At 53.8% G+C, this 19,774-nt stretch overlaps 1 protein-coding gene and 1 non-coding gene across 2 annotated transcripts; one reads left to right on the top strand and one right to left on the bottom strand.

The window, feature by feature from the left end:
- Positions 1 to 6,679: 6,679 nt before the first annotated feature.
- DMKN (dermokine) lies at positions 6,680 to 19,484 on the top strand. The gene is made up of 16 exons (XM_061140539.1): positions 6,680 to 7,081; positions 7,401 to 7,541; positions 8,397 to 8,609; positions 9,450 to 9,512; positions 9,705 to 9,743; positions 11,714 to 11,764; positions 11,915 to 11,962; positions 12,235 to 12,282; positions 14,457 to 14,513; positions 14,867 to 14,914; positions 16,790 to 16,837; positions 17,191 to 17,232; positions 17,558 to 17,629; positions 18,354 to 18,377; positions 18,486 to 18,533; positions 19,159 to 19,484. The coding sequence occupies exons 1-15, from the start codon at positions 6,680 to 6,682 to the stop codon at positions 18,531 to 18,533; spliced, it is 1,344 nt and encodes a 447-aa protein (XP_060996522.1). The 3' UTR covers positions 19,159 to 19,484.
- TRNAG-CCC (transfer RNA glycine (anticodon CCC)) lies at positions 16,184 to 16,256 on the bottom strand. Its single transcript has one exon. It is a non-coding gene; the product is annotated as a tRNA-Gly (tRNA).
- Positions 19,485 to 19,774: the final 290 nt, after the last annotated feature.

The raw sequence follows: 19,774 nt of genomic DNA, 5'->3' as shown, positions 1-19,774 counted from the left end.
TGCAGTAGGTTCCAGGTACCATATGAAAGATCCTCTACAACCATTGAAGCTGCCTACAACCCAAAGGATATGATTTACACTGTATGGATGAGGAAGTTGAGGCTCTGAGCAGCCAGGCCACTTACCTGGGATAACCCATGAGAAAGTAGCAGGCCTGTCTATTGCCAGAACCTGACCTTGCCCAGTTGCCCATAAAGTCTGTAGAACACTCACCTAGCATGGGCGGAGTTCTGGGAGACGGTGTGCCTGTGGGCCATGTCCTTCGCTTCCAGGGGCCACCACTTCTGCCCATATAAGGGAGGGGGGGGGGGAGGCGGGTGTCTGCAAGAGAGGACTACAAACATGGCTTCCAGCTCCAAAATTCTATCAACCATGGGACCAGAAATAGAGACAGCGTTTTTGCCCTTGGGGAATTTAGAAGCTTCCTGGGAAGGCTTCCCCAATGGCTCAGCGGGTAAAGAATCTGCCTGCAAAGCAGGAGACACAGGACATGATGTGTCTTCCTGATCCCTGGGTCGGGAAGATCCCCTGGAGGAGGGCACGGCAACCCACTCCAGTATTCTTGCCTGGAGAATTCCATGGACAGAGGAGCCTGGCGGACTCCAGTCCGTGGGGTCACAAAGAGCTGGGCACACCTGAGTGATGAAGCACAAAGCACAAACAGCATTTGAAAACAAATCCAAAGTGATGTATCAATAAGGACTAAGTGACGCACCAGGGACGGAGGGGCCTCACATGCACAGTAAAGGTAATGTTCTTGGCACTTCATATTCTCTGTGTTTTTCCTTGTTTGTAGAATACCACTATTTTATTTTTTTATTTATTGGGTTTTTTTGGCCTCGCTCCCTCCCCAACCACAGATAGAACCCAGACCCCCAGCAGTGGAAGCGCGGAGTCCCAGCCACTGGACCACCAGGGAAGTCCCTGCTTAAACAACATATGCTCCTTTTCTTCCCTGGCAATATATTAAGTGCAAAAATGAAAGAATTTTACAGTGGATGCCTGCATCCTCACCACTTGGATTCCACCATGAACATATGACTATGCTTGCTTTATCACATTTCCACTCAACACACACCAAGCCGTCTAGCCATGTATTGATACTTTTTCTTCTTTTGCTATACAGTAGGTCCTTGTTGGTTATACATTTTAAATATAGCAGTGTATACATGTCCATCCCAAACTCCCTAACTGTCCCTTCCCCTGATCCTTCTGCTTGGGTACTGATACATTTTCAATGCTTTTCAAAGTAAATCCCAGAGCTTTGTTTCTGGCATTTCAATAAACAGAAGCATTCATTTCTATTGGGTTGGCCAAAAAGTTCGTTTGGTTTTAAGTAACAATAAAAGACACATTTTTCATTTTCACAAGAACTTTATTGAACAACTATTCACTAACCAAACGAACTTTTTGGCCAACTCAATACCACATGTTTCCTACACATGTGGGAACAGAGGGTCTACTCTGTATTGAACGTCCTTTCACCTGGGCTGGAAGAACCCCTTCCGAGTGGGGAATCATTCTTTCAGAAGGTAAAAGCTTTCATTGATTCTATTTGCCCCCATTTTGTTGCTAGGTTGGCTTGAATAGAGTTCCTGAAAGTGCCAAAGAGATATAGGATAAAGCTGGGGGTCAGTCCTGGGAGGCTTCTGGAAGAGAGGAGTTGAGCCAGATCTGAAGATTACAAGAGGCATGGCTGAGTCCTGCCTCGAGGCCTGGTGGGCTCTGCTTCCTCTGCTAGGGACGTTCGCCCTGCCTATCTGCCCTTTCCGGCCTCCCCCTCTGAACAAAGGGCTGTCTCTGATAATCTCCCATAGTGCACTGATCCTGGTCTTCAAGGTGTTGCGACAAGCTGTAATTATATACTTGTGTGTGTGTGTGCATGCTCAGTCACTTCAGTCGTGTCCAACGCTTTGTGACCCAATGGACTGTAGCCCGCCAGCTTCCTCTGTTCATGGGGATTCTCCAGGCAAGAATACTGGAGTGGGTTGCCATGCCCTCCTCCAGGCGATCTTCCCAACCCAGGGATTGAACCCACGTTTTCTGCACTGCAGGCAGATTCTTTACCCACTGAGCCACCTGGGAAGCCTGCAATTATCTCCTTACCTGTTTCATATCCATTTCCCCTAGACTAAGAGGTTCCAGAAGAGGGGTTGAGGCCGGGCACAGGTGTCTGGCAAGTAGTAGAGGGGAGGCTACCGGCTGGAGCAGACTTGGGATGTATAAGCAAGAAGCCCAAAGCTGGGCCAGACAGGTAGAGTCAGGTAAGGGAGTCAGAAAGAGAGGAGGCCAGCTGCGGAGGCTGTGGAAGAACAGGGAGAGGAGACTGGGTGGGACCGTCACCGCCAGCTTTTATTGGGTGTTCACTCTGGACTAAGCATTTACAGACATGATTCAGTCACCCTTATAACCTCCCCTGAGGCGGGTCCCACGATCACCCCCTTAGAGATGCTGAAGCCGAGGCTCAGAGAAGGGACAGAGTTGATGGAGGCCACCCAGCTAGTAGGCAATGATGGCTGGCTCCTCGAACCGAGCACTTTCCTGCTGGGCATCTCTGCTCGAGGGGCGGCGGCGGGCTTCCCTGTGACCCTGGGTGGGGGAAGGGCTGCTTCCAAATAAGTTCCCCGTACCAAGTTGCTTCTTTTTGGGAGTGGGGGAGTGGGAAGCACATCGCTTGCGGGATCTTAGATCCTGGACCAGGGACTGAACCTGTGAACCCCCACAGTGGAAGTGGGGAGTCCTAACCATGGGAGTGCTAGGGAATTCCCCAAATAAGTCCTCTTTAAAAGTAAATCTCTGCCTTTGGCCCATTCAGGGGGTACCTGTGTGCCTGTGCATGTGTCTCAAAATTAAACAACTGCCAGAAAAGTATTCCAACAGCAGTGATGTGTCTGACACTAGCAAGAACATATTTCGCGTGTTCTTATGCGCCAGGCACCGTCCTAAGCTCTTTGCGCGTGTTACCTTGTGTCATCCTTGTATCCACCCCTCTTGCAGTAAGTAAGTAATCAAGTCAGCATTGAGCATGGGCTCCAGGACAGGATGAGGTGAGCCAGCAGCCACCAGTCTGAGGCCCAGGACCCCACAGAGGGGAGCAGAGACACCACCGAGCCCCGAGCCCCATGTCCGCTCCATCCTTGAGTCCGGCCTCCGGCCTCCCCCCGAAGCCTCCTCCCTGGCCTCTGTACACCTCAGACCCACCCCCCACCCCAGTGTGTTGCTCAGTTAAACATCTGAATCAGGTCACAAGCTTCCTTGGCTCACAGCCCTTGGCTGGTTCTACCTCATTAGGAGTCAAAGTCCTCACCATAGTCCCCAAAGTTCCACAGTCTGGCCTGGTTGTGTCTGGCTTCAACCGCTGGCATTTCCCCTCTGCAGCAGCCACAGTGGTCCTCAAACAGAATAAGCAGGCTCCCGCCTCAGGGCCTTTGTCTATTTTCTCTTCTTGGAGTCCCCGGGTTCCAGATACTCTCATGGCTCACTCCCAATTCTTTTCAGTCTTGGGTCGTACATCACACCTCAAAGAGCCTTTTCCTGACCACGCTATTTAAAACACTATGAGGGGGTTCCCTGGTGGCCAGTGGTTAGGACTCTGCGTTTTCACTGCTGTGACCTGGGTTCAATCCCTGGTTGGGGAACTAAGATCCTGCCAGCCAGGAGGCACAGCCAAGAAAACAAAAAACTCCAAACTAAAACAAACCCCAAACTCCATCTTGTCTATTTCCTCACCCCCTTGTATCTTTCTTTATAAGACTCTTCATCACCTGATATGTTCATTGTCCAATCTCCCCTCAGTGAACGTGAGTTCCCCAAGGAGGGAGATTTTCATGATCTTGTTCCATGCTGTACTCCATGCCTAGAACAGGCATGACATAGACTAAGCACTCAATAAACACTTGTTGAATGAATGAAGTAGTGAATTAGAGAGAAAAGCTGAAATCAGAGAGTCTAGGCATACCAGATTTGTGGATACTGTTATGCATAAAAGAAGAGAAGAGGCACGGAGCTGTAGGAGAAAAGGCTGTTTGGAGTCAGATCTAGGTCAGATTCTGACAGCTCCATTTTGCCATGGTCTTGTATATGATTTTGTATGTGTGTTAAACAGCTCACGACCTCAGTTACCTCATCTGTAAAATGGGAATAATATATATCTCTCGAGATGATAGTGAGGACTAAATGAGCTCATTCATGTGAAAGCACCTAGTCTTCTGTTTATTAAATACCCAACAGGTATTTAATACACAACAGGTATTTAATAAACATGCCTTCAGACTGATTTGAAGTGACCCCTCAGGTCCACAGATGTCTGAGGGCGGTATTTTTCCAGAAGGTAGAAATGGGACTACTGGTGGCATGGGAGAATTTAGATGGCTTGTGAACAGGGCTTTGAATAAGTCTGAATCAAAAAGTGAGAAACTTCACTGTTTTCTTAAAATGTTTAAGAAACTTTCTGATTAGGTGAAGAAGGAGACTCCATTTCTGTGCTGATGGGCTCAGAACACCTCTCTTAGATGTGCTAATCTTTTTTTTTTTTTTTTAAACAAAGAGGATACAGGAACTGCCTCCAGCTATAATGTAATACAATTGTTTGCTTCTCACTTTGTTTTTTTGTACTTTGTATTTATGGGCCAGTGATCCTGGCTTTCTACTTAGAGTAGTGATATAAAGTATTCTCATAAAATATACTTAAGAAGGTAAGCTGGCTCCAAAAAGGAGAGAGAAAGAAGAAAGAAGAAGGAACAGGGCAGCTTTATGCCATGGCGAGGATGTCCCATGAGGGAAGTGTGGGAAGGCGTCTTGGAGGTGGTGAGCACGTGTGCCACCTCCTGCCCTGAGGTCCTGTGGGGGTGGGGAGCAGCGAGTTGAGTCCCGGGGGGTGTGGGGTGTCCCGTCACTAACCCCGGAGGCCTCAGATTTATTCTTGCTCTCTGCCCCTCACAGGACCCCGGAGCAAAACCCAAACCAATTTTACCCAGAGAAGAATGAAGGTTCTGAAAACCAGGGGAGGGTCTCAGGCATCAAGAGTACGCTGGGAAGCAGGCTCAGGAGCAAGCCAGCCTGGGCTGGGCTTTGCCACTACTGCACGCTTAATGTCCTCTCTGAGCACCAAGTTCTCTGCCCCTAAATGGGGGTAATAATAGGACCGATTCTTCCAGGGCTGTCTGAGCCTTAAAGCACTTAGTCCAGTGCGGGGCACATACAAAGCCACAAAGATGCAGCCACAAAGATGACGACGACGACTACTGTATTACCATCGCCACTATTATTATCATTAAAGAGTCGACAATGGAAAAATAGGGAAGTAGGAAGGAGCAGCGGAGGACAGGCAGTGTTTACATCGTGAGAGGTGATGGATGTTACAAGTTGGGGTGCGGGTGCTGGGGTGGAGAGAGACTGACTGAGAGACATTGAGAAAGGCAGATGGAAACTGGCCCCTCCTAACTGGTCGATGAGTCCCAGCAATACAAGGCAGTGCGAAACTGGAGGACCTGGGGTTCCCGGGAGTGGGAGAAGTGGCCACACTGGCTGAGCAGCAAGCCATGAGCCCTCCGGAGGATGCTAGAGTTCTGCACCCTGAGCTGGGCACAGGGGAGAGGACCACTGTGCTGACCCCTTCTCCCTCGCCAATGCTGCTCTGGCTCGTTGGGGAGCAGCTGGGGGTGGGGTGGGGTGAGCTGGTGTAGTCCCAGCCCTCACAGCAGGCTGTGAGCTCACACACATGCCCCCTCCAGGCCTGGCAAACAGGATAGGTGCCTGGGTCAGGCCTGGCAAACAGGATAGGTGCCTGGGTCAGCTGCACCCTCCCTAGGTCTTTCCCTCCCACTCGTTCCCTGGGGGTGGCCGGCCCGCCCAGCTCCCCTGCTCCACACCCAGCTTTCTCAGCCCAGGTGCTAACTGACACGCCCTGATGACCACTCTGAGGGTCGCGGCCTCTTCCCTCCCTGCCTGATGCCTGGGGTCCCAGGCTCTTTGTGGCTGAAAGGCGTGGCAGTGTCAGGCTCTCACCTGTAGGTGGCAGCATGGGAGGGGAGCGAGACAGGAGACAGGAAGGCTGGCGAAGGTCACCTGCACCCATTGTGGTGCCCCGGATCCAGGCTCGCTTACACCTAGGATGGGTCCTGTTCCACTGGGCTCCATACCCTCGCTCCCTCTTTTGATGTCCTGCCTGATTCCTCCCTCCTAGGTCCCCTCCACCCCACCACCTTCAGGAGGCACCACCAGCCTAGCTCCCCAGATGCCCCCACCTCCACCCTGCGCCCCAAATTCCTGGGGTGAGGAAATCAGAACACTTTGGCACTGAACTCATCCCATTTCTTCCTCCCTCCCTGATGCATGGACTCCCTCTCTGTTTCGACACAGACACTCAGCCTCACAATTATAGTTCATTACCCTATCGGGTGGTTGGATCTGAGTCACTGTGGGGAGGGACCCTGAACTGCCCAGCCCTGCCACCTTCTTGCAGCTACACTATAAGGAGTAGCGGCGTGGAGGAGGACTTTGGGAAGACAAGGGCATCTGGGGAGGGAGAGAGCAGGCTGCAGACCCAGAGGGAGGGCGAACAAGAAGCCAGAAGGAAGGAGAGAAGGGAGGAGGGCCGGCAGACGCCGGGGAAGCGACAGGGCTCGAAAGGGAACCTGGGTGGAAAGAAGACACTCAGGAGACAGCAAGTGAGGCAGAGATGAAGCTAAAGGGGTCTCTGGCCTGCCTCCTGCTGTTCCTGCTCCTGGGCAGCGGGGAGGCTAGCCCGCTGCAGGGTGGAGAGGAGGATGCTGGAAGAGAAGTTGGGGAATCCATTGGACATGGGGTGGGGGAGGCCCTTGGACACGTGGTGGGAGAAGCCGTCATCCACGGAGTCGAGGAGGCCATTGAACGAGGGACTGGAGAGAAAGCAGGCTTGGGAATCAGGGAGGCCAGGGACCCCCACTTGGGGGATGCTCTTGCCCACAAGCTTAAGGAAGCGAGCCACGCTCTTGAAAACACTGGGAGCGAGGCTGGCAGACAGGCTGAGAATATCATCGGACATGGAGTGGACCCTGCCCACAGCTCCTGGCAGGGGACTCCCGGCAGCAATGGAGCTTGGGTGAGTGGCTGGAAGGCCGCTGCGGAAATGGGAGGCTATGGGCAGCTGGGCTGAGGATCCCGGGAAGCAGTTGAAAGGAGGGATGCCTCCTCATCAGTGGCGAGCCTTCCACGTCAGGCCTCCCTCCCCCACTGCCCTGGGTCTTTCTCCACCTGCCTCCCCCCGTGTCCTGCTCTGGTTCCTCTCTCTCTGAGCGGCTCTGCCCACCCTCCCCCACCCCAGAGTGAGGAGGTCACACACACTCAGCGCAGCCATGTCGTTCTTGCAGGGTACCCATGGGCAGCCTCCCTCCAGAGGCCATGGCATCCCTGGCTCTCAGGGAGGCCCTGGAGGCCCAGGGGACACCCGGGACCACGTGTTCTCTGGAGGCTCAGGTGGCCGCTTTGGAGCCAATGCTCAGGGAGGCTCCTGGGGCCAGGGAGGCCACAGAGGGCCATTCAACCTGGGGGCCAACCCTCAGGTAAAGTAACCATCAACCCTGATGCTTGCCCCCTCCCTCCCCTCAAGCCCACACTCTTGGTGCCTCCCCCATGTCCTTCCTGATCCCAAGCTCATCTCACCCTTCCTGCAGGGAGCTGCAACCCAACCTGGTTCAGTGAGAGGCAGCAGCAACAGAAATACAGAAGTAAGAGGAAAAGCCTGGAGAGGCAGAGGTGTCTGGATGCATGTGATAGAAACTGGGAGAGACACAGCAGAGAGAAAGACGGGCAGGGGAGGGGTGGAAGGAAGAGGCAGACTGGTTGGGGAGAGATGGGCGTGGGGATGAGGCTCAGAAGAGTGAGCTGGGCTTGCGGGGAGGAGATGCACCAGGACAGGAAGCCAAGCCAAGGATGCCGGAGAGCCCGGCCTGGGGGAACAGCTTCAACTGGAAACCCACCCGTCCCCTTCCCTCCACAGTGCACCAACCCCCCTGGCTCAGGTGGAAGCTCTAGCAACTCTGAGGTAAGAGGATGGGGCAACCTGAAGCATTTCTGCATGGGGAGGAGACAGAGAAACTCTACTCCTCTCAAACTGGGTGGGAAATACTCCTGAGGGAGGAGAGAGAGGGAGGAAAGCCTTCTCTCTTGGTGTTCTCATCTTTAGACCTCACTCTGGTCTCTTGGCTCAGACGGTAAAGAATCTGCCTGCAATGAGGGAGATGGGGGTTGGATCCCTGGGTGGGGAAGATCCCCTGGAGAAGGGAATGGCTACTCACTCCAGTCTTCTTGCCTGGAGAATCCCATGGACAGAGGAGCCTGGCAGGCTACAGTCCATGGGGTCACACAGAGCCGGACAGGACTGAAGTGACTGAAGCTGGTCTCTTCCTGCCCCTCAGGGAAGCAGCAGCAGTGGCGGCAGCAATGGCGGCGGCAGTCATGGTGGCGGCAGCAATGGCGGCAGCAGTCACGGTGGCGGCAGCAATGGCGGCGGCAGTCATGGTGGCGGCAGCAATGGCGGCGGCAGTCATGGTGGCGGCAGCAATGGCGGCAGCAGCAGTCACGGTGGAGGCAGCGGTGGAGGCAGCAGCGGCAGCTCCGGGTCCAGCGGGGTATGTTCTACTCATTTATTGCAGGCAGAGATGGGGTCGCTGGTGGTCCCAGCTGAGGACACTCACTCCAAGGTCTTCCTGAAAGATGCCAGCCCCAGGGTAGCTGGCGTCAATGGGGTTGTCATTCCAGGCCCCCCGTTTTGCGTTGCCCACCTTCCAGCCCCACCAGGCGGTACTGCTGACACGTGCCCTCTAATCTGCAGAGAAGGTGCCCTGCCTACTGTGTTTACCCTAGCCCCTTGCCACTTGGTGACGGGGGATGCTGCCCCCTGTCTAACCTCTGCTCCTGCAGGCATGTCTACTTGGTGAATCTGACCAGAGCTGGGGTGGTGGATGGAGCCAGAGAGGTGGGCCCAGGGAAACATGACACTTACTTGGGAAGCTCCCAGGAAGATGGGGACACGACCACATGTGGAGACTTAAGGACACTTACAGAACTGTGGTGTAGATGTTAATAATAGTGTCCCTACATGAGGGATGAAAGGGTCAGGAGGGGACCATGACCTGGGAGCCGGATGAGGGTGGAGCTCTGACCAGGGGGCCTGCAGAGAAGGGGCACAGCTGGCTTCCTTGTGGTTCTGGGAAAGGTCTCAGGCAAGGACAAGCCAGGTGCTGTAAGCTGCCATAACTTACTGCTCCCTGTACCAGCCACTTTCCCTGCATCTAGGACACTAGAAATTCTGATCATGGTGGCTTCTCCCATGTAAGGATTCTAGGGGTCCCTTCCCCTCTCTATGTTCCAGGAGAGGGTGAGGGGATGGGAACAATCCCTACTTCGGGAACTCTGGGTCCTCCCAAGTCCTTTGAAGCCCCCACATGGACTCTTGCTCTCCTTTGTAGGGATACAATCCCAACTCCTCCTCGGGGAGCGGGGTTGGAAGCAGTGGCAGAAACAAACCCGAGGTGAGTGTGAAGAGGCATGGAAGGTGGGCGACGGTGGGAGAGGACAGCTCCCCCAGTCCCTGCAGGGAACGGGGGCAGATGCTGATGTAGTGATGGACCCAGGCCAGCCTTGGGGTGCGAAGGCTGCAGTCTGCGGGGCTGGACTAGGTGTCTGGGTGGGGACTGAGAGTTTCCTCTTTGTCTCTCCCACAGTGTGACAACCCAAACGTGTCCGGGGGATCTGGGGGTCAGGTGAGAGCCGAACCTGCAGTGACTGCGGTTCATCCCCGCAGCGGTGCCCCCTCCTCAATGCAACTCCACTCACGCCTCTCCTAATGCGAGCCTCCGTCCCAACTCCGTCTGTGGGGAGTTTACAATCCAGGGGGAGGAAACCATGGGCATACTCCTCAAAAGACTAATAAGCTCCCAAATAATAATTAATTGTAGGTCCTTACATGATCTATCTCACGTTAGACCACAGACTGGGGCTGTGAACAATTGTATGAAAACCAGTCCTTTTAGAAACAGGATTGTTTCAAATGTCCTATACCCGACCAGTGAACAGAATTCAGTGACGAGTTTTGAAACTGATTTTGAAAGCATACCTTTCCCTCCTAGTTATCCTGGAAACCTGGCTCTCTGTCAGCACCCGCTGTGCTGACAGAGGAGGTGTTGCGCTAAGGTCCCCAGGCAGCGCCCAGAGGTCTTGTGAAAACACGGATTCTGATTCAGCAGGACTGGGGTGGGGCTGAGACTCTGGTTTCCAACAAGCATCCTGGCGAGGCTGCTAGCCTATGTGAGAGGGCGAGGAGCACGCCCGGTGGGGAGGAGGGGCTACACCGAGAAGGCTCTGTGAAGAGCTCCACACGGATCAGGGACACTAACCTTTTGTGGGTAGGCAGGTGTTAAGAAAACTCCATTTGTAATTCTATTTTTAGTTTTCTTTTTGCACACCAAAGTCTTAAATACATAGTGAGGTGGAAAAACAGACAAAAATAACAGAATAGTCAGTCAGTTCAGTCGCTCAGTTGTGTCCGACCCTTTGCAACCCCGTGGACTACAGCACACCAGGCCTCCCTGTCCATCACCAACTCCCAGAGTCCACCCAAACCCATGTCCGTTGAATTGGTGATGCGATCCAACCATCACATCCTCTGTCATCAAGGGGATATTTGTTTTATTTTATTTATTTACTTTTTGGACTCACCCCACAGTATGTGGGATCTTAGTTCCCCGTGCATGCATGCTAAGTTGCTTTAGTCGTGTCCAACTCTTTTCGACTCTATGGACTGTAGCCCACCAGGCTCCTCTGCCCGTGGGGATTCTCCGGGCAAGAATACTAGAGTAGGTTGCCATGCCATCCTCCAGGGGATCTTCCTGACCCAGGGGTCGAACCCATGTCCTTTATGTCTCCTGCATTGACAAATGGGTTCTTTATGACTAGTGCCACCTGGGAAGCCCCTTAGTTTCCTGACCAGGGATCAAACCCGTGCTCCCTGCGTTGCAAAGAGGAGCCTTAACAACCAGGCCATAGGGGAAGTCCCAAGGGGATATTTTTTAAAACTAAATGTAAGAAGACAGAATTGACAAGTGGAAAGCAGTGAATTTTGAGTTAAAAGATGGAGGTTTGAGCACCAGCAGTATCACCTGTCATCTGTGTGTCTCCAGGCAAGTCAGTTGACCTCGCTGAGCCGGAGCTTCCTCTTGTGTAAGACAGGGACAGCGAAGCTAACTTGTTGATGCCATCAGTTACTGCAGAGCTTTCTGCATCGTAATCACACCAAGGTGGTTCAGAGTCCTGGTCATGGAGTCTGACAGGGAGACCGGAGCTGAGAAAAGCTGCTGGACAGCTCTCTGCCTCAGTTTCCTTCTGTAAAGCAGAGCCGTCTCCACATGGGAAAGTGGTGGAAAGAGGCACAGTGTCCTGTGCATGGTGGGACTACATGTTGGCTATTAGTGGTGTTTGGGGAGCAGAGAATGAGGGGGGGAGAAAGAATATGGATTTGATTCAAGGGACTGGGTAGGGTTAGTCTGGAGAGCAAGCAGCAAATCAGTCCAGGAAGGCTTTGTGGAGGTGGCGGCTCTTAGGTGCTGTGGAAAGAAGTGGGGTGGATGGCTTGACAGAGAGTACACAGTACAAAGGCTGAGAAGAGAGAGGTGATGGGGGCATGCACGATAGGTTGCATGGAGCCTTGAACATCAGTCCCCTTTTCCCGACCCAGGGGCAGGGCTCTGGTGGAGAAGGCGAAGCTGTCAGTGGAATCAACACCTTGGTGAGTGAGAACATCCCTCCTCTTGGACCATGGTGTCAAGGACCCCTCCCTGCCCTCCCCGCCCCTGCCCCGACACCCATATCTCCCACCCCCGCCTCCAGCCCACAGAGTGGGTTCTTACTCTCATTCTATTTCTCATTGGTCCCTTAGAACTCTCAGACATCTTCTGAGCCCTTCAACTTCGACACTTTCTGGAAGGTGAGTTCGGCAGGAGTGCTCTGCTCACTCTTCTTTGGAAAACCAAACCTGTGTCTCTTGGTCCCACAGGCTGAAGTCTTTGGGCTGTTGGGTTGGCCAAAATGTTCGTTCCGGTTTTTCCATACCATCTTTAGGAAAACCCGATCAAACTTCTGGCCAACCCAATATAATGATTGTCAGCAGTGGCCCTTGGCCTCTCTTGTCCTGAGGCCCTGAGTCAATCACACTATGATCCAATTTGACCATTCTTTTTTTTTTTTTTTTCCCTGCAGAATTTTAAATCCAAGCTGGGCTTCATTAACTGGGATGCCCTAAACAAGGTAAGGACTTGAAGGCAACGTCATTTTGATCTTTTTAAGAGAGAGATGTAGAGAAGAAAGCTAAACTCCAGCTAGGTGAGCCAGGGAACAGTGATGATGGTCATTAAGAAAGCATTTCCGCTAGTCATTTAAAAAGAAAAGATAAAAACGAGGAGGAAGGACAGCTGAGACCTGAAAAGAGGGAGAATTTCAAAACAGCTGGGAGTGGGGTTAAGGAGGGAACAGGTCTCTTTCATGTCTCAACATGCAGACCTGAACAGTCCTGAACCTCAGTTTCCCCAGAGAGTAGGAAGACCTAATCCCTAGGAACAAGGGAGGGAGCAGAGGCAGAGAGAGCAGGGCATGGACTGAATCATCAAGGGGAGCTAAAGTTCACCTGAGGATTGATGCCAAGAGAGAAGCGAAAAGGGAGTGAACACTCCAGGCATCAGTCTGGGCCCTGCACAAACGTAATCTTAGGAGATGCTCGGGGCCCAGAACCCTCTTGTCCTTCCTCCTGGCCTACCCCTTGCTCTCGCAGGGGAAGCCCTGGCCGGGCTGGTCTGACACCAGAATGGCAGATGTATCTCCAGAGCAGAGGGGGTGGACTGGAAGTGGGGGGGCGGGGGTGGTGAAGGACAAATAAATGAATCAAATACCAAAGGCAGAAGCTAGAATTGGTGGTCCACTGATCCTTTGGTTTGATTCATTTTCAAAGAACAATACGGCAACACTGGGCTCCTCTTTCTACGGCCTGTGACAGCCCAGAGCCGAGAAGCAGCTGCTTCTTGCCACTGGGGCTTGCTCTCCAGCGGTCAGATGCCCCCTACCCATCCCAGTCCTTCCAGCCACCTGACTGGAGAAACTAGAGTTCCTGACCCTTCAAGTAAAAGAATGCAGACTAGGATTCTTGCCCTCCAAAACTCATGGGGGAGGGAGATGGTCGGTGGGGAGACAGAGAGGCAGTCCCCACCTCAGGAATGTCACCCTCTGGGAATAAGATGGGGACTGAAAATGGGAGTTGCAGAAGCTCCCAGCTACAGCAGAGTCCTGGCTTGGAGGGACAAAATGAAGAAAACAGACTTTTCTATTTCATAGAGAATGGTCTCTGGTAAGAGTAAGACTCCTTGCCATGGACCATGCTCAGGCCTGTGAGCATGGGGACTTAAAAATTTAATGGGAGAACCAGGGCATGCACAGATACTTCCCAGGGGGTCAAACGTTTTTGTACATCTAGGGGGGCAGTAAAGGGAGTGCTCGCTGCCAGGCGGGATTCACTGGGGCGAGGCTCCCCTGGGAGCAGATCTCCCAGGAAAGGGACAGGACACAAGAGATGGGCAGAGAAGAGGATGGAGCCATCCATCTCCTTCATGGTAGGGGGAGGGGCAATGAGGGAGCCAGGACTCAGATGAGGAATGAGGACAGGGGCCCACACGTACCTGGCAGGTATGGGGGTTTCCAAGCCCAAGAGCTGGACTTGATTGCATGACAACCGTGGGCGCAAAGGTCCCTGTAGATTTCTGATGTGGAGGTCCCATCTACCCCTGCCTTGGTCCACTGCTCCCCAAATCCCTAGCCCTTGAGCTCCCCCTTGGAACTTCTTTCTTTGCCCAGGACCAGAGGAGCTTTCGCACCCCGTGACTTCCAGACACGGAGCTACCAGATGGAGGGGAACCCCCTTCCCACCCATTCTTAAATCACCACTATCTCCTTACTAACCTCAATGCTTGCTCCAAAATAAATCTTAGCTATCCCACATTCCTGGTCTCTGCTCCTTTCTTAACGTCTCCACTGTTGTTCTGGGGGATGTGTCGGCCGGGGGGGGGGGGTGGTTGGAAGGGGGGACTTCGGCTCCACATCTCTGGGAGGTGGGCAGGTAGTAAGGTGGGAAGGTCCAGGGGGCAAGGCCTGAGGTTGTGTTCTCCCTGAGGCTGGGGGTGGGGGTGGGGGACTGGGCTAGGGAAGAATGTTGTCATGTGCTGTGGGGGTGACCGAGGGGTGGCTAATGGCTCCAGAGGCCTAGCCTCCCTCTCCCTGTCCCCCAAAACAGTATTCTGGTGTCCCTGGAGGCACCAGCTCCCCCCAGACCTCAGTCACAGTGAATTCTGAAGGCTGAGGGATGCAGGAGCAGGGGTTCAGGTGAGGGTGGGTGGGGACAGGCTCCTTGCTCACCGGCTCCCCACTTTCATCCACAGGGCCAGGCCCCACCCCCCAGCACTCGTGCCCTCCTCTACTTCAGGCGGCTCTGGGAGGTAGGAGAACTCTCACTCTGAAGAACTGGGAATCCTGGTGATCCTGTCTCTCTTCCCTCCCTCCCTCAAGGCAGCTACCCCTCTGCTCCAGTCTACCTATCACAAAAGTCCCCCTCTTCTCACTTCTGAGATGCGTCATCTCCCCCAAGTCTTATCACCAGTACCATCAGCAATGCTAACACCCTCAGTCTCCTGGAGGCTTATCTTCATCTAACCCCAAACTACACCCAGGCGCCAAAACCCCCCAAAACCTGTTCTTGCACGTGATCTTGAAACTTTCACAACAGCCTGCCACACTCCACCCTCTGAATCCTCTTTCCCTGTGGCCCACTCATCTTTCCTTGTTCCTCCAGGATTTCAAACACAACACTCCTTTCTTGAACTGGAAAGTCATTACTGAGGTAAGGGCCGTAGAACCCCCGGTTTGGGGGTCAGGACGCTCAGCTCTGGGGACATGGGGCTCGGGGCCCTGGGCAGTGGCGTGGAGATTCCTTTCTGCTTCCTCCCTGCTGAGGGAAGGTGCCTCCCTCGATCCCCACTTTCCTCCTTGTGTGCATGCCCAGCGGAGGTGGGGTGGGAGAAGGAAGCTGTGAGTCACAGAGAAGGGAGCCGGGTGGGAGGTCCTCCCGGAGATAAAAGCCGAGGTCGAGAGTCGAGGGCTCCACAGGCGGGAGATCATGAAGTCGGCCACTGTCTCCTCTCTGCTGTTGCTCCTGCTGGGTGTGGCCTGGCTCGGGGGGAGCCACAGCTGGGTGGGTACTGCAGGGGGAGCAGGGGGCGGGGGTCGCGGGGTGGGGGAGATGGAGGGGCCTGGGGCTGGGCTCAACTCTCAGGGCCGGAACAGGGTCACTCAGGAGGAAAACTGAAGGGCAGTGGGAGGGTAGTATCTATGGGGGGAGGAGGAGGAGGGAGGGTCAAGGTCGTGTGCAGGCAGGTGCGGGGTGGGGGGGTCTAGTTATCTGAGTTCTAGGAAGGATGGGCAGGGTCTTAGCGTCCTGTTGAAGGCCACACTTAGGTTTCATGGGGCTAGTGGCCTTTGGGAATCAGGACTCTTGGGCACTGAGGCCAGGGTTGCAGGCTCCCTTGTCCACGTGGGCACGTGAGGCTGGACAGATGGGGCCACACTGTCTTGATTTTTTTCTAGAAAAGCTAGGGTTTTCAACTGTTTACAACTAATTGAATTTACACATTCGGACCAAGCCAAAAAATGCCTGTGGAGGCCTGTGGTCCTCCAGTTTGTGTCCACGCTTTTGGGGCTAGTAGTGGGGCTAGAGGACTTCCCTGGTGGTTCAGACGGTAAAGCATCTGTCTACAACGCGGGAGACCCGGGTTCGATCCCTGGGTCGGGAAGATCCCCTGGAGAAGTGGGGTTAGAAGTCAGTGACAGAAAGAAAAAGAAGTCAATGTCAGGTATGGATAAGGTGGAGAGTTAAGCCAGATTTGGGAAGAACATCCTGAGCCTGAGAAAGAGACAGGCAAGATTTCCCCTTGCCTTGATCAGAGGAGGGGAGGGAGCCTGTGCATCTGCAGTGCTTCTTCTTTTAAAAAAATACTTATTCATTTCCTTGGCTTTTTAAAAAATATTTATTCATTTCCTTAGTTGCAGCATGCAGGACCTTTGATCTTTGTTCTCACAGGGGGACCCTTAGTTGGGGCATGTGGGATCCTAGTTCCCTGATCAGGGATTGAACCCGGGCCCCCTGCATTGGGAGTGCAGAGTCTTAGCCACTGGACCACCAGGGAAGTCCCTGCAGTGCTTCTTAAGGGCTCTGTCTGCTTTCCTATATTTCTCCTTTTCCTCTCTCTCCTTTGACTTGGCCTCCGTGGGAACCAGCCGGGCCTTCCAAAGACCCCGTAGAGAACAGCATTTGGGAAGAGGGATGCCCCTGTGAGGGGAGCAGGGCGTGTTGCAGGCTGCAGATGGGTGGGGCTGACACACGGGCTCTGCCCTGGGAGCTTGTGTAGGTTCCCTCTCTTGTTATCCTGGCTCAGGCCGGCGCTGCAGGTGCCTGGGCAATGGTGGGGCTGCCAAACCCGTTCTCTCCTCGTCACGGCCCACTGAGTGTGGCAACCTGTCCTCTATCTATCCGGGCCATCAGTTTCCTCCTGGCCCGCCGCCTTCACCATAGGCAGCACCTATCACGGACCCCGAGAGGGGTGGGTGGGTCAGGAGGGACGCTGGCCTCCAGAAGGAGGGCAGAGCCTGGGTGGTGAGAGTCTGGCAAGACCTGAAGGACCGCAAGGCCTCCCTCATTCTGACTCCCCCTTCCTTCCAGGGCGAGGACGTGCCATCGCTTCAGAAGAGGGCAGGTGGGGCTGGCCAGGTGAGTCCCTCCCTCAGAATGCCCTAGAAGGCCCATGGTCCCTCTCCGCCTAGCTCTTGTGCAAGCTAAGTCACTTCAGTCGTGTCCGACTTTTTGCGACCCTATGGACTGCAGCCCACCAGGCTCCTCTGTCCATGAGATTCTCCAGGCAAGAACACTGGAGACGACTGAAATGCCCTCATCCAGGGGATCTTCCTGACCCAGGGATCAAACCCACATCTCTTAAGTCTCCTGCATTGGCAGGCGGGTTCTTTACCACTAGCGCCACCTGGGAAGTCCACCCAGCTCTTGGTTTGGCCAATCTGCCAATCTGAAATTACCCCTCCTCACGCCCGGTTCTATCATTTTCTCAGCCTGGCACAGGATGGCAAGATGCAGTAGCTGTGACTGCTAAGGTGAGCTAACTGCCACCTGACCACCTGATACAGACTTCACTTTTTCCTTGGTCTCCTCTCCTCGCCTCCTCAGTGACACCTGAGATGCTGGGAGAGGCAAAGAAGGACAAGGGAGGCCAGGCCATCTGGGCTGGGAGGTGAAGTGAGGTGAAGGCATGGGGTGTGGCTGAAGGAGATGCTATAGAAGCAAACTCATGACATGAGGAGGGGAGGAGGCAGGGGCTTTGAGAAAGGTCCAGCCAGAGCAGGGGGGTGGGAATAAAATGCCTTCATCCCTTCTCTCCTGATCCCCTACCTTTCACCCCTCCACTGCTTCCTTCCACAGAACTACAATTACAACCAGCAGGGACCCCCTACAGCCCTTGGCGGGCAGTACCCAGCCAAGACCCCTGCTAAGGTAAGACTTGCAACTGCCCACCCTCTCAGAAGAGTTTACAGGGGAACGTGACTGCATCACATGCCATGGAGAAAATTGGGATCCTCTCAATGACGAACATAAGCCACCTCAAAAATCACAGGACCCACAGCAAATCTGCTCTCCATCTCTGACTGCTGACCTTTCTAGGGGAGAGGAGGCTGACCCAGAAACTCTTGGTTGGTGGGAAAACGAAGGCTCCTTTTCATAAAGGAAGTAACAGGATAGAAAAGTGAGGATTTTGCTTTACTCAGTCTCAAAGAAACAATTTTATAAATTCAGTAAAGGAATATGCTAAATATTAATTCGGCTGGTTAACAAACAAACGAACTGCCAATATTTCCCTCCATCTCTCAGAATAATAAAGCCCCTGCCCTGAAAGGAGGTGAAGCTGCAGTTAACACTCCTGTGGGTATATCCACTTCGCTCATCCCCCGGGCAGGCAGAGGGAGACTGCCTTTCCTCTTCTCACTCCCCTTGGTCAATGCATGCTCAGGGACCACATTCAGTGTCATCTTGGGTAAAACGCATGCAGGATGAGAAATTGGCTGTGGCTGAAGGGCTGCCGTCAGACCAAAGGATCTCTGGGATGACCCTGGTCTGAACCCGCCAGGGCCATGGGCCCTTCCTGAGCCCTGAGGACATGGCTGAGTACAGAGCAGTCATGGAGGCCCTCACCTCACCTCCTCTGATCTTCTCTTTACAGGGGGGAGTCACGGTTTCTTCCTCGGTAAGCTCTGGGCCCGAGAAAATTTGGCTCTCGAGAGAAGGGGTCTGAGGCCAGAGGGTGCATGGGGGATGATGCACTGTCCATTCAGACCTTCTCCTTACCCCACAGGCTTCCCGGATGCACCCTGGCCTGCTGCAGTGGGTGAAGTTTTGGTAGGTGAGTATCAGGAGCTGAGGCACAGTCACCTGGGGTCAGGCCCGGGGGCTGGGCCTTCCCTTTGTTCTAGAAGAACATGCTAAAGGTGTTAAGGACGAGGAGACACCCGAGTGTGGCTTGTGGAGAAAGACTCATAAGAAAATGACCGGGAACGTCCCTGGTGGTCCAGTGGTTAAGACTCTGAGCTTCCAATGCAGGGGGTGTGGGTTCGATCCCTGGTTGGGGAACTAAGATCCCACATGGCTTGGCCAAAAAATGTTTTTAAAAATTGAAAAGAAGACTATACTTCAGTTAAAATAAATACTTAGAAGAGTTTTTTAAAACTGACCTAGAACACTGGGAATGCACCCTCTGAGTGCTGGGTGGGCCAGGCAGGGACAGGAACGCACCTTAGATTAAGGAGCAGGAACAGGATAGGAATTGTGTGTGGAGGGGGGAGGGGGCTGTGGGATGAGCCTTTCAGGTGTAAAGTTTCAGGGGTGGGAAGAAGTGAGTCGCCAGGCTGGGAAGGGGTAATACTTGTTTTAGGGAGGAGAGAGAGGAGCCCGCAGGTGGCATGGGCAGGACATGAGGGAACTGTGGGCACAGCGGCTGGGGGAGATGAGAGAACGCCTGGTTTCAACAGATCTGGGAGTGGCCGGTGTTCTACCATCTTCTCTTTTCTTCTGGACAACCACTTCCGACCGCGACTGAGGCCCTGAGAAACATGAGTCGTCAAGGGACCGGACTGTGCCCCTGCCCCAACCCTTGGTCCCGCATGCCGACACCTGCCTTTTCTAGCTTGGAGTCCTGCCTGCCTGTCCCTTGTCTGCTCCCGCACACGGTGGTGATGTCTCCCTGACCTCCAGTCTCGGGGGTACCCCAGCCGTTTCTGCACCGGCTCCATTCTGTGACCTGAAGTCACCGTGACAAAAATTCAGGAGGAGCGTCCTACTTTAGAGTTTCTCTGTGGAAATAAAACATGAATCTTGTATCCCTAAGACTTTGGCAGATTTTATTCTCTTTAATAGGACACAAATGGTCTGGGGCAGGGAGGAGGGAAGACGGGTTTGGGGCGGGTAACACCTTCCTCCTGAGTGTGATCACTCAGTCGTGTCCGACTCTTTGCGACCCTATGGACTGCAGCCCGCCAGGCTCCTCTGTCCATGGGATTCTCCAGGCAAGAATACTGGAGTGGGTTGCCATGTCCTCCTCCAGGGGATCTTCACCACCCAGGGATCGAACCCACATCTCCTGCATTG

This window comes from Dama dama, chromosome 4 (assembly GCF_033118175.1).
Source record: "Dama dama isolate Ldn47 chromosome 4, ASM3311817v1, whole genome shotgun sequence".
NCBI classification, from domain to species: Eukaryota; Metazoa; Chordata; class Mammalia; order Artiodactyla; family Cervidae; genus Dama; species Dama dama.
This window is presented reverse-complemented; position numbering and strand designations above follow the sequence as displayed.